General features: G+C 32.1%; 1 protein-coding gene across 2 annotated transcripts; it reads right to left on the bottom strand.

The window, feature by feature from the left end:
* Window positions 1-386: 386 nt before the first annotated feature.
* LOC137837424 (glutathione reductase, cytosolic) lies at window positions 387-22,439 on the bottom strand. Of its 2 annotated transcripts, none has more exons than XM_068646407.1 (17): window positions 22,193-22,439; window positions 21,759-21,930; window positions 21,312-21,376; window positions 19,383-19,452; window positions 18,151-18,222; window positions 17,625-17,828; window positions 13,496-13,569; window positions 13,333-13,416; window positions 6,873-6,960; window positions 6,694-6,775; window positions 5,522-5,595; window positions 4,879-4,986; window positions 4,687-4,751; window positions 4,465-4,578; window positions 1,773-1,872; window positions 1,034-1,087; window positions 387-729 (listed from the first exon to the last, which is right to left on the bottom strand). In XM_068646407.1, the coding sequence occupies exons 2-17, from the start codon at window positions 21,903-21,905 to the stop codon at window positions 634-636; spliced, it is 1,497 nt and encodes a 498-aa protein (XP_068502508.1). In that variant the 5' UTR covers window positions 21,906-21,930; window positions 22,193-22,439; the 3' UTR covers window positions 387-633. The 2 variants fall into 2 exon arrangements, with proteins under 2 accessions (XP_068502508.1, XP_068502509.1); XM_068646408.1 differs by having other exon boundaries at window positions 22,077-22,199.
* Between the last annotated feature and the right edge of the window lie 1,832 nt (window positions 22,440-24,271).

The raw sequence follows: 24,271 nt of genomic DNA, 5'->3' as shown, positions 1-24,271 counted from the left end.
GTTATACAGAATAGCAAGAAATCGAGTTTTCGCTATATATAAAGTAGTACAGTCCCATGATCATCTAAAAAAAAAATACTAATAATATATACTTATAATTGAATATTTTTTAGATTCTGATATTTTGAATTTATCTCTTTATTTCTTAGTGTTTATAACCTGAAAAAAATATGTTTTAATCTCTATTATAAATACAGTGAAAGATTACAGCCTACTTCAATTTTGCTTTGTTATAATCACATTTTTTTTGTTTCGAAGTAGTTATTTTAGCAACATTCATGTACAAGACATTGGGATCAAGAGACTAAAACAAGACCTTTATTTCATATTGCATGCACTCAACAGATCAATATTAAACTTAAAAGATCACACACAATGAACTCAAATTCAAGGGATTAAGAACATATTCAACTCAAAAATACTTTTTATAACTCATTCTTACATACATAATGAACCAAACTGTTTCCACTATGGAATGTCAAATAGAATGATATTTGAAAAATAAAAAGCCCAATTTATTGAGAGAGGAAAAACATATGTTTTAAAGATGAATAGTTGTGGGAAGGTCACTAAAGGAAGTAATATGCAGGTTTAGACTACCATCAAACAGAAATTATTTTCATTGAAGACATTTTACAAATTGGTCTTGGGTTTGCCATTTCCAGTTACCGTTCGTGTCACCGTCCTCATGGTTACAAATTCTTCTGAAGCCGATGGGTGTATGCCAACCTAGATTAAACATTCGGGTGAAGCAATCAGAAAACATAATAGCAAAATACGAAGGAGTGAATAAGCAGCAGAAGGAGAAAACATCTTACAAAACTGTCTACAGCTATTTGTAGTTATCGAACATTATAATTTCTAAATAATCTTTATACCCACACTGCATTTTCCAACACCACTCAAAATGTTGTCATTGTTGAGCATATATTTAAGCCAGGTGATTGAATAATTTCCCTTCCAGTAAAAATAACCCACCACTGCCCTCAGAAGGCAGGAGAAGAAAACACAATAAAAAAAGCTGTGAACTTACCGTGCTATCAAACTGTGCCTTGGTAGCTCCACACTTCAATGCAATAGCAATACCCTATTGATAACCGATATTAATATCACTAATGAATAGATAAAAAGAATTAAGAACAGTAAAAGCACTGAATAAAAAGCCTTGTGTTGGGAGTTGAGCCAAAAACAAAACCCCATCCAAAAAGACTAGTCCATTAGGAGAGTACAACCACGTGAGATTCCTAACATAAAGGCTTAAACTTGTTTGACTTTGATACCTTTGATCTTATTGACAACTTGACATGCTTGGTTAGTTTTGAAACTCAGTATTAATCACTGATTATGGGTGTGTTTTTAATTTTCAGCGTTTTTCTTTATTTTTTATCATATATACATGGTGTAATATAAAGTTATTCAGGGTTAGAGAATGTGGAAAAGAGAAAAATAGAACTAAACAATAAAATTTAATAATTTAGACTTACGTTGTGTGATGTCGTGTTACAAAAATGAATGCACTTATACAATTAATACTACTGCCAGACTTCTAAACCAAATTAATTAAGGAAATGTATCATGAAATTGGAAAATTGATATCACACTTGAGAGGATATCTAAGATATTCTAAACTGAAATACTTTTCAGATACTGCAGCAACAACTGTGCACTAAAAGGAAAGTATAAAGGTTTCTTTCTAAACAATAGACAATATGAAAACAAATACACCAACTTGCATTTTATATCTGGCTACCAGGGTGAAACCATTAGGATACCTGTATAATTTCAGGTGCATCAGGTCCACACATCGAGGCTCCGAGAACCTTATCTGTCTCAGCTTCAACAATAAGCTTCATAACAGTTTTTTCTTGTCGCCTATGTAATAAAAAAGATGTAAGATGTATATAAAACATTTTTCTTTATTTCCATATCATATCTGTTATTAGGGGATATTAAATACCTTCTATTTATTATATTGATTCCCTTTTTCGATATAAATAAAACACTCATACTGTCGCAAAAAACATGCTGTCTCAGCTCAATGTTTTCTCTTCCCTAGAGTTTAACAAATGTTTTTAGCAAATAATCTACATAAGAAAGTTATGGCGCAACATACATAACTAATAATGGGTCCAACTATAATGGAGAGTTAGTAGCTATAATGGAGGCTAACATAGATCCAGATTAACAGTAACATTTTGATTCTTAGAATCCAAAAAAACAAAGATTTGCAATGGAGTAAATAAATAAAACATACTGAAAGGATTTAAAATATGCATAATATTTTCTATAGAATCTACTGTTCTGATCCAAGTTGTCATGAATTTTGCAACTCATTGGTTTGAAATTGTTAGAATAGGTAGTCAATAGTTGTATTGGAAAACGGCTATATGTTGTACCTAGGGCTCTAGTTCTTGTTTTTTTATCTTTGCTCTTCCCTCTAGTCATTGTATCAGAATTCTATCAATATAAATATGAGAACATAAGAGAGGTGTGATTAAGCTCTCTGATATATTGTCTTTCAAGTTGGTATCAAAGCGGGTTGATCTCCCTCTGTTAGTCTCAATCTTCTCTAGTGGAGTATCCACCGTCTACCATCACAGTTTTCTTTGGTAACACCGGATCTAGAGCGTCTCTCTAGGCATTCGCAAACCCTGCTGGTCCCTGAAGCAGAATCTGCTTTATGCGCAGCCACCCGTGTAGTCTTGGTTTGTTGCTACTAGGTGTGTGACATCCTGTGCCGCCTTCCTTTCACCAGAATGACATTGCTCTTCCTCCATAGGGCACACCGGACTTCCTTATCTTCGTTTGGACTGCTAGTTCTTCATTTCTGGTGTGGTTGAAGGTCAAACCTAGGTTCTATTTGTTTCTTATTGACTATTTCTTTCCTGCTGGTTTCTTCCGACAAAAATGTCTTCTACTAGACTTGTCTGCTTTTCTAGAACTCCTACCATTACTTTTGAAAAACTATGGGAAAAGTTCTCTCTTAGTCTACCTTAGTTGAACTTTGGTTTCTTGGCCAAGGTTTCCCCGATCACCTTGAACAAACTGGAAGTAATGTGCCATCTGATCAAGCTAAACACAGGAAGAGAACTGATTTTCAGCTCTGTGCATTACTGTGGTAATCTATGGAACCCAAATTATTGGGTACTCTTAGATCGTTTAAAATGTGCAACTCCTTCTGGAAAAGCTCAAAATGTCTTTGCAAATGATATTCAACGCCTTTATGACATTGCCAATAGGCTTGCCTCTCTTGAACAAACAAAATCACAACTTGATAACTTTTATGGAAGAAGCTCAATTTGCTGTTGAAGAATTAAAGATGTTCTTGGAGGTTGAGTCATAGGACAAGATCAAGAAGAGGCTGTACAAATTCTATGTGGTGATGATCCTCCAAGCTATGCATCTAGACTTTGAAAATGTTAGATATCAACTTTTAATAGGTTAGGAAGTCCCATCTATGGAAAGCTTAACAACACGACTCCTTTGGGTTCCAACACTTCATAGCAAGAATGATCAAGAACTTGCAAAATCTTCTATCATGGTTTCCACACGTGAAAGAGGAGGACACAATGCTAGAGGAGGACATGGTAGTAGGGGACGTCCTCAATGCAAGTATTGTGAGAGAATGGGTAACATTCAAGAGAATTGCTTCTCTTTGCACAACCTTCCTGACAAAGACAACCAATATATCCAAAACTGAAGCTACTGAGCCCAAATTCTCTTATTACCAAGAATATTTGAGGATGAAATCTAATAACTTGGCACAATCATCTACAAATACCAGTTTGTCAACATCATGCATCTCACATTCCGTGGAAAGTTAAAACCATGAATAATTGACTCAGGTGCTCATGATCACATTTCCGGTAATACCTATTTGTTCTCATCCCTTTCTTTTCCAAAAAAAATCCTCATTTAGTAACTTTAGTCAATGCTTCTAAAGTTTCCTCCAAGGGGGTCAAGTTTCCGTTTCTCCTTCCTTAAATTTATTCTTTTTGTTCCCTTTCAATCTTATTTCTTTAATTCAATTAACCAAATGTGGTACGAGGCGACTAATTGGAGGACATGAATCTAGACTTTTATATTATTTTGGAACTAGTCCACATGTGTCTTGTTTTGCATCTCTATCTTCTAAACTTTTACAGGATCTTTAAGGACATTCTCACTTATCAAATATGTATGCCTATGAGTAAGTACTTGTATTGGAAAACTGTTATATGTTGTACCTATGAGTTGTACCTATCTCTATTCCTGCCAATCGAAAAAAAAAACTATCTCTATACCTAGGACTCCAGTTCTGGGTTTTGATCTTTGCTCTTTCCTTTACTCATTGTATCATAATTCTATCAATATAAATATGAGAACATAAGAGAAATGTGGTTAAGCTCTTTGATATATATTGTCTTTTTTATTTATCTTAAGTGAAATAAAGGTAAAGTGGGTGAAAATTCAAGTCACACTTACCCAGAGATGGTATTTTTCATAGGATTGAAGCTTGATGTAAAAATCAACAGATCACCTTTGGTTTGCTCTATTGCCTCCTCCTCACTGAGACCAACTACAGAAAGTGGTGGAATGCTGCAAAACCATCGAAAGAAAGAAACAAAATGGTTAGAGATAAAATTGGGAAGGGAATATAGCATCATAAGTTAACCACTCAATTTTAAAATGCAAAAGAAACAACACCTAAACACTGCACATGCAATATTACTGTAGTCTGGCTTGCTTGTTTGCCCATTAAATACTGTTTTCTGCAAAAGACATTTGTGTTAAACAACAACAAATAAGAGCACCATTTGACCAATCAACAGCTGACTGGACCAACTCAGTCCACATGATAAATATGTATGCTTATCCACAAACTATCTGAATACTTACAGCAAAGCATGATGCTTCCATCAGGGCCACAGGTGTAAGATTCATTCTGTTTGTGACATCACCCACAGCCCATATAGTAGGTATGCTTGTGCGTGAATACTCATCCACCTAAACCACAAAGGAATGCAGAACATTTAGAACTATGAGAGTCATAATCATTCTCTAGCTCTTAAAACAATTGTTCAATTCAATATCCAGTCATCAACAAAAGCATTTAAGATTATATAACCTTAAATATCAATTATTTCTCAGACATCTATGTTCCTACTCAAGTAGTAATTAATAAGAGAATGCTTTATTAAACAAAGATTTTTCCTGTAAAATAGTACTTCCTTCACCTATTCAAAGGCATGTAAACATACTACTGCTTTAACTTATACTTGGAAGGGAATAGTTATACAAATTCCTTTATAATCGGAGCTCTCTAATGACTCGGCACACCAGCCAGATTTAACTAAATTATGGCATTTGCAGATTGGTATTCAAGTAGAAAAAGTCTTATGTTTGTATCTAGATAACCCGAGCCCAATATTTACTATTATAGAATCACAGTGGATCCAACTTAATACAGATCCTGAAATGAGAACGACTTGTTTTTTTAAGACTTCAAGGAATCAAGTGATTAAAGGAGAGCTATGTCAACCTTTATTGCTCCAGCTTTGTCAAGCTCAACACCTACAGCTTCTAGATTCAACCTCTTAGAATTAGGAGCCCTCCCTGCAGCAACAAAAAAATAGTCGAGAAGAATATATTTTCAAGCAAATATTCCAAGAGATGTGTTCTAATATTTGTCTGTGCACTGTTTTTAATATTATGTTAAAATTCAAAAAAATAAATACTCTCTGAATATTATGTTATAATTAAAATTCATGATGAATTTATTTTTTAAATATATAAAATTTACGATTAATATGAATAATTTAAATTATGATACAAGGTTAAATTGACAACTTTTAAGACAATCAGACATTTAATTTAGACAGAGATAAAAGAGGGTAGATTCAAAAAGAGAAACAGTTAAGAAAAGAAGAGCAAGTATAATAATAAAGATAAAGGGTAGTTTGAGATGGTTGAAGAAAACAAATTTAGCTAGTTGTGGGAATAATGTATCAAATATATATCCAAGGGAGAGAAGAGAAAATATTGAGACGTCTGTTTAAGAGACTCACTCTTAAATTGTGTATTCTAATATATAATGTAGCAGTGGATATGTTAACTATCATCCTCTTAAAACACTAATCATTTTAGAAGTCTGTGCTTGAGTTGTAGCTTCAGAGAAGTACTAACATAGTTATCTTCATGACCTTGTACTTGAGTTTTCAGCATATTATTATTAATTTATATGTTGAATTTTAGGTGTTGTGGTTCCAAGTAAAGCAATCCCCAAAGAGGTCACAAATAAGACGACTTTCCAGCTTGGAATATATGCTATATATGCTCCCTAATTACATATATAAAAGGGTTAAATAAGTTTCGAATACCTTTAAAAATTGGTACCTCCAATTTTTTTTCAATGTTTTTGATACTCAAAATTTAATAAATATGCTAATTTTGATAGCATCAGTGTCACATGCTAGCATACATGCAAATTATCTGCCTAGGATTGATTACATTTCAACACTCTTAATTCAAGAAAAATAAAGTTACTACCAGAACCAAATTAACATATTTATTAAATGTTAAAGTTTTGGAGATGCAAATTTCAATATAAGCCAATTTTAGAACAAAAACTTATTTAACTCCATTATAAATAGCATTCATATGTGTGCGTCTAAGACACAACATTAAGATATTTCTTCTCTGTAGTATCCTTACCAGTGGCAAATAGTACAACATCGGCAATCAGCTCCTCGCCATGATCTGTAATAACTTTAATGCCATTTTCTGTTCTGATCAACTAAAAAAACGAAATTTGTTAAATTAGCTAAGCCCAAAGCTAAAAAAAAATGAAAAAGTTGTACAAATGTTAGTTGCAAACTCCAAAAGGGAAATACCTGTGTCAAATTGGTCCTGGGGTGTAAATTAATTCCCCTGCCTTCAAGATTTCTTGCAACTACAGTTCTCATTTCATCATCAAAACCTCTGCAACAGAATATAACCCAGCAGGGAGTAATGTATACTACCGATAGAAAAATTGATGCTAACAAAAACTAAGGAAAAATGCAACCTATTAATAGTGAGTGGTATAGGAAATGTTCTATAAATTGCCCTGCCTTCAAATTTTCTTGCAACCACTACCACACGTATATGAAACCAAATAAACTACTAGCACTTCCAACACTGAAAGCAACTACATTACAGAAATAAATCATTAAATCCTAACTGTTAAGTGGGGTTAGCGTGGATTTGTTGGATATTTTGCCAGCAATTACTGTGAAGGATATCATTTTCAGGCTTCCAGAAATAAAAGACCAACTGGTTCACCAAACCAACACGTGAAGAAATCCATGCTACCTTAAAGAGCTTTTCTGTATTTAACTTTATTAAACAAAAGGCTGGATAGCATTAAGTAGAAATACAGAAAGAAACTTTAAAATAAACTCCAAAAATTAGACATAAATTTAATGAGTGAGAACATTTTACTCACGGAAGAATAAATACATTTACAAGAACATACGGAAGTATGAAACTGTTTCCTGACTCTAATTTTTCTAATAGTACAATAACTCCCACAATTGTAAATGGCATATTATTAACCACTATCAATTTTCCTACAGTTATAAATCTCATTAAATCATAGTGACCAGTCTCAGTAAACTTTATTTAGAAAATTATGACTATTGAATTTTTTTAATTCAAATACATGTTGGGGAGGAAACTTAAGTATTATAATTAACGATCTGAGTTAAATTTCTATTGCAAAAACCAGTTCTAAGAAAACAACATAGGTTAATGCGATACTTGTTTGATATAAGAGTAGTTTTGGAAAATTGTTTTCAAAATTAATATATCTTTAATTTTTAAAACCAAAGTATCAGAACATCTCTAACTTGCCTTGATTTTCTACTTTCAATTTTGTATCACTCGCTCTTTCTTATAGTTACACATCTTCTCCTAGTTCTGCTCTCTAAATATTGTTTTATCAAACACACCGCTATCTCTTCTCTTTCTTTTTTTCTCCTTCAAATTCATTCGCTATTCCAACAACCAAAAACATACTCCGTTCTCATTAAGGTATCACCATATCTAACTGCTGCCGCCATGTTGATATGGGGAATCTAAAGATTCATGCTGAGAGTTTAGCATTCTCAAGAATGCAATATTCCTTTTTCGTCACATCTCATAAGAATTCCCTGACTAGGATTTTTCACATTTTTCAACTTGACAAAAATTGAAAGTTATGGACACTTAAGTCTTTGTACATCAAAATTCAGAACTCAAATATGTGAAGATCCACACGGTCTAATCTTAGACAGTATAAGTATACTGGCCAACTTTTACTGTGTTTTGATGATAACAGATAAGATTAAATTTTGAAGTAATAAATGGTTAAATAAGAAATCATCAAGTAATAAAATATATATTGGAATTAAAACAACTTAAGGTAATATGATTTTCTATAGACAAGAACAGACCATCTAGTGTCTATACAATCTATAAAAATCTTTCATCAACAGTCTTATCTAGCATCCAACGCTCTGTTATTGAAAATATTTTAAATTTCATCTGAGACCAGTACTAAAATAAACTGAATATTGGGCAAGGATCAAAGCTATTTGCAATAATACTACACCCTCTAAGATATGAAGATAACTAGATCTGTTTCAAAGATAAAAGAATGTCTCTACAACAAATACTTGTCTAAAGCCTATAAAAGACAAACAACAATAACCATAACACACGATTGTTCAAGCAAAAAAGAGTCTTCGTGAATTATCCAAACACTCATACAATAGCATAAGCGACCTTTTGTCAGACCTTCTAGCATTTGAGAGAAAACAATTGCAATATCCTCCACCTAGTAAGTTTAAATCTCTAATCTCTAAGTTGTATATCCTTTCTACAAGAATAATTCTATAGTTATCCTTCAAATACCTTTGTTGGTAGCAAAGAGTGATAACTAAAGAATACTTGTGAAAGTTGGAATTGGCTTAGTATCAAAGAATACTTGTGTTCTAGCATTTGTGGGGAAACAATTGCAACATCCTTTACTCAGTGAAGTTACAATTCTATCAGGAGTGTTTCATAGTATATTGTCTCTACCAGAGTTGTTCCCATAGTTATCCTTCAAAAGCCTTTGTTTGTGGCTAGGAGTAGTAGCTAAAGAATACTCATGAAAGCCAAAAGTGGCTTAATGTAAAAAAATACTTAGTGTTCTTAATCTCACGAGGATATTAAAAGGGTTTGTCAAGAGTGACATTATGTACTCATGTTACTCATAAGTGCAAGCAAAATAATTGTTGTAATCAATTTGATTATAATGGAACCCTTAAAAGAGTCCATTTTAAAGGACCGAGTTAGGGTGAATCAATATAAAAAGAGTTTTCTCTATACATAACATAATTAAACATAGATTCATAATTCATAAAATGATCCAAAATACATAACATAATTAAAAGTAGATTCAAGATAATATTTAACATAGATAAACTATCCAAGAAAATCATTCACATTAATCATAGGATAATCATCTTCCTTCTCCAAATGATCTTCATTTTCATTATCATCAATTGGAGGAGTGGAGCAGTGGCGCAAGTGAATGGAGGCAAAACACGTGTGCGAACAGTGGTGCAACGACGCGAACAGAGGCACGAGCGGCGGCGAAGTCGCGAGTTGCACATGTTTTGAAATTAGGGTTCTAAGTTTTCAAATTAGGGTTTCTAGGTTTATTTGGGTTGGGGTTTCAGTTTTATTTTGGCCGAGTCATGGATCGTGGAGGCCTTTAGATCGTCCGATCCAACCCATGAATCGCCGGATCGCTCCGATCCGAACAAAATCTGATCCACCCCACGATCCGACTCGTTTTCTTCTCAAAAGATCGTAAGATCGGAAGATCGGCGATCTTGACAACTCTGATCATAGCTCAACTCGTAAGAGTAAGTGGTATATGAAAAATAATGTGATATATGAAAAATAACATTCAATATATAAAACAACTAAACATATATTATAATTCATAAGATTGATGCATAAAATAATTAATAAATTCATAAAAATTTAATACAAATAAACCTTCCACAAAAAGCCTTTGTATTAGTAAATAGTGGTGATGCCGTTATAAAACAAGGCAACAAGAGCAAAAAAAATAGAAAATAAAGAAGGAACAAAATAGATAAGAGAGAATAAAGAAGGAGCAAAGTAGATCAAAGAAAATAAAGGAAGAGTAAAGTAGATCAAAGAAAATAAAGGAAGAGCAAAGTAAATCAAAGAAAATAAAGAAAGAGCAAAGTAGATTAAAGAAAATAAAGGAAGAGTAAAGTAGATCAAAGAAAATAAAGGAAGAGTAAAGTAGATCAAAGAAAATAAAGGAAGAGCAAAGTAGATCAAAGAAAATAAAGGAAGAGCAAAGTAAATCAAAGAAAATAAAGAAAGAGTAAAGTAGATCAAAGAAAATAAAGAAAAAGCAATGTACATAAGAGAAAAAAAAAGGGGGCAGAACAGAGAAAATATTAAGACAAAAACAACAACGGTGATAGCGAGTGGGAGCGGCGACGAGCAGTGGCAAACACGGTTGGAAACGAGCGCGAGCGGCAACAACCGCAAGCACTTGCGAACGTGAGTAGTGGCGAGCGCGACGAGGCGAAAGCGAGCGATGGCAAGCGAGACGAGTAGGAGGGCAACACGCCTACTGTTAGGTTACACATAGAGGGGGAGTTAGTTAGAATTAGAATAGTCATGAGTTTGCTATTTGATTTGCTAGTTAGATATAAATAAGAAAGAAGGAGAGGGGAGTGTGTAATATTTGTGTAGATTGAGCTTTAGTTCTGTGAAGGGGAAGCCCTTGAAGGAGAGAGTGCCCTCCTTTTTCTTGTTCTTTTCTGTCTATTCAAGAAAAACCTTTCTTTTCTTCTCTTTATAATTCTTGGTTCCTAACAAATTGGTCCGACCTGCCGGATCTGAAAAACAGAGAGTGAGTAAGAAAAGATGGAACAGAGAATAGTGGCAGTATAGAAGTTTATCAACGAACAGGGGAGATGGAATTCGGAAATGAGAGCGGAAATTCTGGGGTTGAAGGAAGGCATGCTGGACCTCAAAGAGATAAAAGAAATGTTGTTGGACATCAAGAAAGGGGACAAAATGTCTGAGGGAGGAGAGAAATCTGTTAGAACGAACACCAAGCCTTCTGGACTTGAAAGAAATTAAAGAATTGTTGCGGAACATTAAGAAAAGGGACAGAATGTCAGAAAGAGGAGAGAAATTTGTTAATGATGAAGAGAAGAATACCCAAGATGTGGGAGAAGGTTCAGATATGAAGAATCACACCCTCTACAAAAAACCAACAATGAAGTGAGATTTGCAAGAGAAACTGAAATGATAAGGGCAGAAGGGATGCATTAATAAAAAAAGTGAAGACTATGTGCTGTAATGATCTTTTTCTTGATAGGCCAATTATAGAGCTAACTAGTAAGAAAGTTGAAGGTGGAGATGCAACCAAGCATCATCTTTTCCCAAATTCAGATTTACTTCATATGCATAAGAAATCATTGTGGGATCAAGATTTGATAATGCAGGTGGCTAGAACATCAATGACATCAGAATCTTGGAATTTCAATTTACTGGGTGCAGAGACTTTTATACAATACCCCCTCTCATTCCCACCACCACCTAAGCCTCCAGACCTGAATTTGCATGCAGTAGCCAATGGGTTCCCTCCCTATGATAGACAATATCACAATACTTTCAGGAGAGTAGATAAAGATCATGGTGTTGAAGATGAGCCATGAAGTCAAGGTTCCACTGTTCCAACCTTGAGGACAAGGTTGTTTTTTGGAAGAGTGTATTGTTAGGTTACACATAGAGGAAGAGTTAGTTAGAATTAGAATAGTCATGACTTTGTTATTTGATTTGCTAGTTAGATATAAATAAGAAAGAAGAAGAGGGGGAGTGTGTAAAATTTTTGTAGATTGAGCTTTAGCTCTTTGTGAAGGGGAAGCCCTTGAAGGAGAGAGTGCTCTCCTATTTCTTGTTCTTTTCTGTCTATTCAATAAAAAACCTTTCTTTTCTTCTCTTTATAATTCTTGGTTCCTAACACCTACTCACTCCGATCCGCACAGGTGACGATCCACCGTTCGAGTCAACTCGCTTTCCCCTCCAAACTCGTTGAATCATTCGAGTTTGAGAGTATACTCGCGATCTTAACAACATTGGCTGTAACTCATGGTTTTTTTTTTCATCTTTCTTTTTTCTTCCCTCTTCTATAATTTTGTGTAATTTATACCGTATAAAATGGGATATTTTAAGATTATAAATCATATTTAAGGAATCATTATATTATTTGTTCCTTGTTTCTTTCAATTTTTTTAAAATTAGAATGGATTGGCTAGAGATTTCTGAGTAAAAGACATATTGAAAGGGTGGACCGTGTCATTTTTGGTGCGTCCAAGAACAGGGCCATGTCTGGCCCATATAGATGTATCTGACACCATGTCGTTCACGCATTCGTTGCGTGTCCGTGTCCACAGTGTGTCGGAAGTGCAAAAACGGAGTCTCCATGCCGTGTCCGAGCTTCATAGATTCAAATCCCCAAATTTGAATAGGAAAAGGTAGCTCTCTCAAAAGAGTGTATACTATGAAATTACCTTTTATGTATCTAACAGTACTACTATTGGACAAATGAAATTTTAGACACGAATTTTTGCAACAGAAGAGTTTTATTATTTTTCGGTAATAATTATGATCAAAATAAGTCAAGGCAGTTCTAATACAATATCATATGTTATAGAAAACCCATTACATTAGGATGATTAAATTATAGTTGTCAAACCCCTCAAAACTATACCAAGCTGTCAAATTTTAGAATTTATCTTATTTTCAATCACAATATAACTATTTGAGTAAAGAGATATGATTTGATAGGGATAGGGTTAGGAATATCTTACCAAATATTTCACACTATTAGATTAGATTTTACCAAAAATTGTATCTCTTCATTAAAAATAAGAATACTCAAGTGTGCATACAACACACAAAATCAATTATATTCCTTCTCAATTTTTCTCTTCTCAACATGGAACAATGCATTACCATCCTCCCCCGTGTGACCAATTCTGACACTAATTCTTTCAACATTTGTATTACCAATATTAAGTAATAAAGACAACACTTCTATTTGCAAAGTGTTTCAAATAATGCAAGGTTAAGGAAAAAAAATGTTTCCACACCAATTAAATACATGTCTACATTGATTTGCTAAAGTTAAAACTAAAGCAAACAAGGACAAAAATACACATATCCAGAAGGCTTGATTATGACTACTAAAAACTTAAACATGAAAGAAGTATATCAAAGCCAAACCTTAGCAGAAGTTCCTTTCTGAAAACTAAATGAACTTCAGAACCCATCCCACGCCATATAGATGCAAATTCCACAGCAATATAACTGAAAAATAAAATATAAAGTAACCACCAGAGATACTAAGTAGTTAAACTAAAAACACATAAAAAGATAAGAGACACACCCTCCTCCAAGAATCACCACTCTTTTAGGAAGATCCTCTATACTTAGCGCCTCGTCAGATGTTATACCCAACTCCTGCACAATAAGACAACAGCACTAGATTACAAACATCCTAAAATTTTAAATGGCTCCATTTTAATCAAGAATGTCAATGTCAATAATGTATAAGAAGCATTTTTCGGGAGTGAGGGATAGTGGAACAACCTAAAATCCATTAATCAAAAGTTTAAAAATATAACTTTCCACACATTTTTTTCCCTTTAGTCAAACATTCAAAGGAAAGTACAAATGTAAATTTGGTGAAAAAGGGGATTTTTTTGGAGGGAGAGACGGGATTGACAATATTTAGTGATATCACCTTGTTAAGTTATTGTAGAAACGGATTTAACCATCGACCAAGTTATGTGATAAAAAATAAAGAAACAATAATAAGCAATAGAGATGATAACAGAAAAACCAATCACAACGGGTGTTATTTATAAACAAAAGATATCATCATTTAGGGTGCCTTTGTTTCCTGTCACCGTCTCTTGTTTCTGTGAATGAGGGCAGGAATGAACATTCTCGTGTTTGTTAGAAAATTATGAAAAATTTATTCCTGAGTATGTTTTATATGTGTTTGTACAGGAATTGTTGGATAGACAAAGTACAATTATGTTTTGCTTGAATTAAAAGGGGTGTGGAAAAGAAAAGAAAGAAGGTGGAAAGTGAGATTGTTTGGATTAAAGGAAAGAAAGTGGAAAATAAAAAGAAAAGAGTGAAAAGTTTATAGTTGACTTGATGTGATAGAATAAGGTATATATATATATATATATATATATATATATATATATATATTTTAAATAGTTTTTGGAGGTAGTTTGATATGAAAATAATTTTTTGAAATATAAATTAAAGTTAAAACAAACTTTAAATTAAAATAAAAAATTAATATCTATTTTAATAAATAAATAAATTATATTAGAAATAATAATAGATTAAAATATCAAAATTTAAATTTATTTATTTATTTTTACTTATTATCTTAATATTTTTATTTTAAATATATATGTTATTATATTTTATATTAAAAAATTTGATACTTTTATAATATATTAATAAAATATATAATAAACGTTTTTATATACAAATGTAAATAATAAAATAATATTTCTAAACATACGATACTTTCTTTATAATTGATTATGTACGTAAATATTTTATTCTTATTTATATAATAATTGATTATGTATGCATTTCCTCGCAAATCTTCTCTATATAATGCAAAAAGTTTATCTACATATATTGTCATCATTTTTTGTTTTGTTTGTTGTGCTTTCATAACGCAAATAGTAAATAATGTGAAGGATTAGGGAAAGAAAGAAGTATCTATCTGAATCCCCAAAATTAAGGTATACAACATTTCCCTATTTACATAATTAAATCTTGGTTGATTCTCCCGACACCATATCAATTCAGACCTACACCCAACACACTGACGTGAAATGCCTGTTTTGTCCTTAATGATTTAAAAATTTTGCCTTCCGGATATTCATATCTGTAAGTCAAATTACAAAGTTCCAGATATACAAATCCGAAACTAATATGTCACTTCTGGATTTCACCATCCAGAAGCTTACCTGAACAACATAAATGACCTTCCGGATGTCAAGATCCGTAAGTAAACATAAATGAGTTATGAATCTCAATCCTCAACACCATTTACAGCACACAATTTCGGATATGGAAATCCGGAACTTATAACTCAATTCCGGATATGATCATCTGGGAGCTTAAATGAAATACAAAAATGACCTTCCAGATTTTGAAATCTAGAATGTATAAAACTCACTTCCGAATTTGTGCATCCATAAGCAAAAATAAAATCATGGGCAATGTTGGGTTTTAAATTGTGTTGGGTGCATGTCATAAATGATATGGTGCAGGAAGCAATTGCCTTAGATATTTAAGACTCCTCCTCAAGCAAGATCATATATGTCACATAGACCAAACTTCTTACAAATACAATCTACACGAGAGATTTAGTGAAGATACTTGCATGTTAGTCACTGACTCACTGAAGCTAACAAAATCAATGGTGTTTCTCTTGAGAACACTTTTTATCTCACAAAATGATAAATCATGTGTTGTGGATTATATCAATTTGAAGAGGAGTGTGATTATCACAAGTTTGATTATGATACACGCCTACCATGAGTAAATAAGAAAGGATTTTCCAGATCAAGGAACTAAGAGTGTCAAGAGATTGGAGATGGAACTAGTGACTGAAAATTTGTCGCTAACTGTATTGACATGAAAAATTGAGACAAAATTAGTAACTCAATTCACTTACTGACTTTTCCTTATTCAGCTAAATGAGCAAAGACATAGATGTGGCTTCTGGAAATGTCTTATTCTCTCAAACAAGCCATGACAATGAGAAAACTATTTTATGTGAAAATTTCAAATTTAAGGGTAGTGATGCTTTTAATTGGGCTTAAGTATGTTTAGATGAGGCCCAACAATGTTGAACGCTAACTAGGGCCAAGGATCTACAAATATATTGGTGCCAATTACTTGTAGACAACTGAACTTTTTTTGCATAATTGAAATAAGCTTTGCTTAAGAGAGAGTATAACTCCTTTAGGTTTATGAGAGAGAACTATTGATTCTCATCGAGGATTCATGATCTGTGTTCAATCCTCATTGACTCATTAATCATGCTTGATTGTAACGCCTTTCATCTTCAACCTTCTTCATTTTCATCTTCTTTGCGTTCTTAATGAAGGATTTGTGATTGTGATAAACAATTCCATTTTGAGCAATTTGTGGATTAAGTTGCATCAGATTCCCTCCGTATGTCCAATCTGTAATTGTTGAAGTTTTCTAAGCCATGTAATTTTGCATGCAACGGTTGACACTATTATTCAACTTCATTTGATCAAACAATTCTATCCTTCTACTTGTTTCTTCTCCATGAGATCAAATTTCTAGGCACAAAACAAAGAAGAAAAAGAGGAGCCAACAAGTGGAAGTGCTACTCTTACAACTGCCCAAACATCTAAAAAACAAGCAGTGACGGGATCTTCAATAAAGAAGCTAGTAGTCCAAGAAAATGATGAGGATGATAAATCCAAAGAAGGGGTCATGTTTAATTTTTGAAGAGTCCGAGGGAGAAGGAGAGGGATATGCTTTCACTTAATCAAAACAAAGAAGAGTACCACGCTGGGGGTTGAGGAAGAGGATTAGAGACTTTCTTTTATGTTTGCATTATGTTTTTATCATTTTGTTGTTTTGAACTCCTGGATGAGTTTGTTAGGTATTTATGATGTTTTTCTTGTTTTAAAATCCTGAATGAGTTTGTTAGGAGTTGGTTATTGTGATGGATAAGAAGAGGATATGCTTCGCTTCATGATAACAAAGAACAAAAGTATTATGTTGGGCATGAGGAAGAAGCTAGAGACTTTATTTTATGTATTATGTTTTTATCATTTTGTTAGTAGTTGGTTATTGTGAACTCATGAAACTTCTCATGTTTTCTAGGGAATGTAATCCATTGTTATTGGCAGTTTCTTAGTTTATACATCTTCTATTTGTTTAGTTTTATTTATTTATGGATTTTAGTTGTTTATAATTATATCTATTTTTTAGTATTTATATCTGCTGTCTTTTAGTTTTTTAATTTATCTTTACTGATTTTAGATTTTATTTATATCTACACTTTTTTTAGTACTTTACATATATGACATATGTTTTTGTCCACCATTTGTCACCATGCCACCCACCATGGGCATATGATGGATTTTGGGCTCTCTTACCATCACCCACCAACAACAACAATGATGGTTTGCAAATTGCAAGTCTTCTTGAGCTAGCTTTCTTTGATTGAACTATAATATCCAAGAATTTGATCTAATTATTAGAATGAATAGATGTAATGTAAGGAATGAGAATTGCTTTATCACATTATCATTATTACACACGCCATATAAATCTAACATCTTACAATTCAGTCACTATTTCTTCGTTTTTTTCCTACCGTAATCTTCTTGTTGCAATTCCTAAGATACATTGAAAATATTTACTCATAAAAGGAACAATCATGTCAGTAGGATCATTTTGCAATAATATTTCAAAACAAGTAAATTCACCTGTCCTGGAATATTTGGACGTTGAGCCCTGCTGCCAGTTGCAATCAATATGTGCTTAGCAGAATAGGACAGTTTTGTGCCATCCAATTGTGTCACCTCAACCTCATTTGGACCAACTATCTTTCCCTCGCCTTCAAATAATTTAGCCCCCGCATTGGATAACAACCTCTTGTAAATTCCATTTAATCTGTTTATTTCATCTGTCTGTGGTTTGACAAAAACAAAATTATTGAACAACCAACAACATACACAAAAACAACAACAAAGTTTTACCTTGCTACGTGAGGTTCATTACATGGATCACAAAACACCAATTGACAAGGTTAACAACTAATAAATAAGCTGTTTTCTGCTTCAATATAAGCAAACAAGCAGGAGGACATGCACTTACAGTTTATAATATAAAACATCTAGAAAATCAAAGTCAATCCAAAATCTTTAAGGAAGAGATACTAATTTCATTTTAAAAATCTAGAAGAAATAACAGTACTATATATTATAAAACAAAAGTAAAATCTGGAAATACCTTCTTTTGCAAGAGCTTCTTCCAATTGAAGTCAACTTTCTCACTCAATTCCCACCCATAATTCCTGGCATCCTGTCAAAGAACAATCATACATTTTAGTAGAATGTATACAGATGATGATATAAGAAACACCAATATGAACCTGCATGAATAATAAACATAAAGGGAAAACCAATACATTATCTGATGAATATAATATTATTTTTCATAAATATTTGATGAGAATTGAACCAATCCTAATGTAACTGCATCACATAAGTTCTGATAACATATAAACTGAACACTTACTAAAAGCTTAGACGAGGCACATGTACTCAATTTTCATGTAGGAGGGATGCCCCAGGATAAGCTTTATAAACAAAACTTGAATCTGAACTTTTTAGGTAAAAAAACTTGTATTTTTCATTCAGCTACTACAACACATATGTGTGTGTGTGTGTAACAAAAGTAAAATAGGTACATTGTGATAGCAGGAGTGCAGACTGTTGCACCTGCCCAAACAGCTATAGCAGAAAAAAGAAAAACTGACCACTACAAGACATATAACTTAAATACATATATTTATGTAGCCCTCCCCCTTGAGCTGTAGCATATAAATTGTATACTCCAAATTTGGAAAATATAAATTAAATTTGAGATCCCAAGGATTTTTTCAAAATATCATCAAGTTAATTATTTGAGCTGACAAACTCGTAGTAATCTCCTTGTGCAGCAGCTTCTCTCGCACAAAATGGCAATGTTATCTCATGAAACATTGGATTAGAGGAAATGTGAAGAGCTGTCTGATTATCACAATACAAATTCATTGGCTGAATTTCATAGAACTATAGTTCTTAAAGGAGTTGTTTGATCCACACCAACAGTCATAGCCTTATATTCTGCTTTTGCACAAGACCGAGCAACATTATTTTTTTCTATTTCTTCTTCTTTATCCAATTATGATAACAAATTTCAATGTAATAATTGAGAAACCCTTTTTCCTAAGCTTAAACAAACAGGCCTTAAATTATTCCTTTTAGAGATATGAAAGAAAAAATCTACTTCCGGAAATTGTGTTTCAATTGGTGGAAATAGTGTCTTGCAAAGGTAAAAAAGCAAAATGGTGTTGAAAGGTCTAGTGCGTAAGTAGAGCACAAGGTTATGGCTACAGAGAGCAAAAATTACAACAATCATGTTATATACCCAATAACTAATTCATGTTAACAGCAATTGTTTTAAGAACAAATCCTTACCTCGAGTTCACCTCCATAAGATGCTCCATAGACCAAAATCTTTTTGGGAACACAACCACGAATAACACACCTTCGAAATAAAATAAAAAATCATAAGCATTTTCATTAACTACAATAGTTGAAGGACTACCATTGGACGTTGAGGAGATAGCTAAAGGATGGAATACAGGATTTAGAGAAAAAGTGACTCTGTTACACAATTATCTTTTTCTAGTATGTTCACTACATTAGAATGTTAATTTGAACCAAACTCAACATCAGCCAACCAGCATACCACACAGAAATAATACAGAAGTTGAAGAAACGAGACTTTGAATTGTTGATATATCTTGGCGTTACAGCCCAAAGAGAGAGTCAGGGTATGCTTCCAAAAAATGTGTATGACAATTCAACCCACCATCCAATACAACATCCCCCTACGTCAGGTTAGCTAGATGGACCAATCAATACCGTTATGCTGTATCAAAAAACAAAAATTGCTATAGAATCATTTAAAGCCAGATTTTTCTTTTATGTTCCTCCAAATTCTTTTAGAGAAGACCCTTCGATCCAAAAACCAAATGATCGTCATTGCACTTTGCAGTCAGTTGAACAAAGTCTTGTACACTGGCATAAATAACTTGCTACATAATTTTATTTCCCAATTTCCAGTGATTTTGCAAGTGATAAAAATGAGTTCATAACATAACATTCTTGCTCATTATATGTTCTAAAGCTCACAAGTCAAAATTTACATCCTATAAAGTATAATAAGTCCTTAAACCAAATTAAAAAAAAAAAGGCTCCCTGTCATGACAAGAAGTGAATGAAATAGTGACATCAGTTTGCTTGTATACAAATTGAGTTACCATAAATGGTTTCCTGTTAGGTGAAAGTACATGAATGCTTTTATTATCTTATATGCACCTTCTTGCAAGGTAGGGATGGTTTTATCATCTAACATTCAAGATATTTCCCCAAAGTTAATTTCATCAGTCTGGAGAATGGAGACAATTAAAAAGGTACAAGAGAACTACAACAGTAAGATGGACTGGGTTTAGCTAGAGTTGGAGAAGGGTACTGCTACATGGAACAATATAGTTGTGAGTTAAGGAAGAAAATACCCGCTAAATAGATCAAATTGTAGAAGATGATCTAAAATGAAATTCTATGTCTTTTCCCTTACTAATTTATGTAGCTGAGCCAATATCATGATTTATATAGTACAGTATTATCAGTGACAGATGGCAGAATATGGTGGATTGGAAGGTTAAATTTCCACCATATAAACATGCCATCAAAGCTGTGGTGCCATCATAGCAGTCCACTCTTCACAAATTGCCTATGAAGGTATAAAATCCACCGTACCATTTTTGCTATGGCACCATACTTAAATGCTAATACAATCTTCACAATCAAGGAGAAAGACTGAACAAGTAAGCACACACAAATTTGTTTAGCAAACTAGGGAACAAAATTTTATTTAATAAAAATCTCCTGAAAAGCTATAATGAGTAGAATAAGAAGATATATAAGAGCACTGTGAATGTTTGATCTGGCAAAAGGCAAACAATATGCACTTTACCTAAAGATTTGACAAAGCCACGTCAAATTAGAATTTAGTTAAATAGAAAAAATATGAGGCATTTGATTACTGTAACAAATTTGCAAGCAGCACAGCATTTAACATGCTTGAGAACAAATGTTTCATAAGAACTACAATGACTCAGCCATTATCTTATTACCAATCGCATAAAAATTGGTAAAGAAAGAAGCATAAAATTTGAAGAATTTGAAACCCATATCGAAGTGGAGAGTTATCTTCAAGCATGCATTAGTTGTCTTTGCCCACAGTGTAATTAACAAAGAATGTCTTCATCGTAAGAGAGAAAAGTGACAGAAAAAAATAATCTATATAGAAAGGAAAGAGATGTCAAATTTATGACTTACGTTCCACCAACTCCTCCAATTGTTTCTGAGCTAATGGTATGAAACGGAAGCTCACAAATCCCCACCTTCAGACACAGAACTTTATACATAAGGCAACAAATTAACCAGTAATATACGTAAGAGAATAACACTCAATAACACAAGATTAGTTAAGTTATTAAGAAAAGAGAGTCCTTCCGTACTATTTGCATTTGGATATTAAAATATACACAACTCGTGCTTTTATAGAATTACAAAATTGCTTTCATAGAATTACAGAATTACGACAAAAAGGACCTTGAAAAGCTGTTCAAACATTAAAAAAATCTCACCACTCTCCAAAAATCCAGATAAGCTTCAATAACTCAGTTCCTCAAAAGCAAAGTTGTTTACACAGATTAAACATCTTTAACAATATAATTACATAACATTATGAGCAAACTGTTATGCACCGACACAGTTACAAACCTTAGCTCCGTAATTGGATGAAAATCTAGCGGCACGAACGCCACCACTTCCAGCCCCAATAATAAACAAGTCGAAGTCAAAATTCATCCCTTGTTCAACACCTGGAACCAATTCAGCTTCACCGTCGATAAGCATCTTCCTAGCCATCGCAATCGAACAATTTAAACTAAATCTACATCAACAACATCACAACGGCGAAATGTCAAATCAGTTCAGAAATCAAACACCGAAAACACTGTTCGTTAACAGAAAAAAAAGGCAAAATCCAGCACGCAATCAACAACAAAACAATCAACACAGAAACACCGAGATCATTACATTCACCAGTTCACACAGCCAAAAACAACGAAAGAACTGACAGAAGAATAACAGACAAACATCTGGATTTCTTTCCTCTATTTTTTTGTTTCCATCTAAATGAAACGGAAAATTACCTGCGTCGTCTTCGTAATAGGAGTAAGTAGGTTTGGGAATGAAGAAACCAATCAGAACACTACTTTGAAGAGAGTATATATACTAAAGAAAAAGAAAGAAAAATTTGCATTCGCATCTGCATGACATGTGACATGCGATGATGCGTGGTAATGCAGTAATAATTTGAAGCACAAACGGTTTCGTCTAAACCCTCTTTTTTTTATTTAATTTTCGTCTCTAATAAGAAACCCTTCCATTTCTTCAGACAAAATAGTTGTTCTGTAGCAAACTTTTTTTATATTATTATTGAAAATAAATATTTAATCTGTGTAAAATCATTGTTTTTAGACTAAAATTATATAATTTATTTTTTGAAAAAATATCATCTTTCTCAAAATTGTTTAGAAGTAGCATTTCTTTGCATAAGATAAATGTTTTTTTATATAATTTAAATTAAAATTAAATTGATAGTATTTTTAGTTTGTAAATTATTTATAATCAAGGTTTATCACAATTAAATATGTTTAATAATATGTTTTTAAAATTAAAAAAACTACTTATTAAAAAAAGGTTTTAACTTTAAAATGAATTGTTTCGACTGTGATTTAAGTAAGAATGTTTTCATCATTTTATAAAAATAGAAAAAAAATAAAAGATGATAAATTAAAGTAGAAGTTTATATAAGTTTTAAATTTCTGTAATGTGATTGAGTTTAGGTTTTGTAAAAACACATTGTTAGTTTTAAGTATCTTACATTTTTTAATGCTCTCTTATGTTTTTATCCTTAGTCATGGTTATTTTAGTGTTTAAAATGAAAATTTAATTAAATAATAAAGAATATTCTAAATTAAGATAGCTATATTATTTTTAGTGTAAAATTCAAGTAAGTGATGTTTTTATTTCCTTTTATAAATAAGATTATTACATATAATTTATTAAAATGTATTATTTAATAAAATAATATAAACATGATATATTATATAATTAATAATTTATTTAAACTTATATAAACGTAGTGTATGTGTGTATATATATCAAATACTTTTTTAGAAAATTCCACTTCCCTCCAATGTATTTATCATTCCTCTAATTTTATAATAGAAATTCATTCCTTATTTATAATTTTAATAAAATAACTTTAACAATTTTTCTACTTTTAAAAAAACATTTTCTCCTGTATTTTTAACTAAGTCACACTATTTTTTACTTTATCTAAAATTAATATGTTGAGAGAGAAAAACTTAAACAAAATCTTTAAAATTAAAAATGAAAGTTTGAAATGTACAGCAAATTTAAAAAGTTCCGAATAAAACAAAGAAGATAAATATTTTTTATTAAAACGTAAAAGAGGTTTATGTAATTTATTAAAAACATGAAAAAAATAATGTTATTTAAAGTTTATAGAAAGTGAGTATTATATTAATTAAAAATATAAAAGAATATTTATCTTAAAATTAAAAGAAAAGTGAGAATTATTTACGATAATACTAGGAGAAGTAACTAAAATGTGTTTCTAACTTTATAGAAAAGTTGTTTGAAGTTAATATGTGAACAAATCAATTTATTTAAACTAGTTCATTTAATAAATATTAAATAATTTTTTGTTTTTATTTATTTTAAAATAAAGATTTATTTCATGTTGATTTAGATCATTGTAAAACTCTATCCTAATTTTTTTCCTACTTGTTCTTTGGAAGAATAGTGATTAAAATACCAACTTATATACTCTTTCTTTATTATATTCAACATTAAAATCTTCTCCAATTTGATTATTTATACAAAAGCTTCTTATGTTATTAAAGTATTTAATACTTAGTGAAGCTGGAGAGTACTAGGGAATTTTTTTTATTCTTTATATATTGTTTTTTTTATAAAAACTTTCATGTTAGGCATCATTATGCAACTTGACATTTAAGTTGACACCTCATCTAGACTGACACTTCAAGTAACAACAATTATCTGTCATCACATGAAAAAAGTATTAATAAAAAAATACAAATAAAACATGTACTCTTGAAGTAATTTTATCTAATCCTCACAAATCTAAACTTAATGCAAATCCATCTACAGAGTGTTTGGATGGTTGACATATCATCTGC

Source organism: Phaseolus vulgaris, chromosome 4, assembly GCF_000499845.2.
Source record: "Phaseolus vulgaris cultivar G19833 chromosome 4, P. vulgaris v2.0, whole genome shotgun sequence".
Taxonomy (NCBI): Eukaryota; Viridiplantae; Streptophyta; class Magnoliopsida; order Fabales; family Fabaceae; genus Phaseolus; species Phaseolus vulgaris.
The sequence above is the reverse complement of the archived record's forward strand: the minus strand, read 5'-3'. Positions and strand labels throughout refer to the sequence as shown.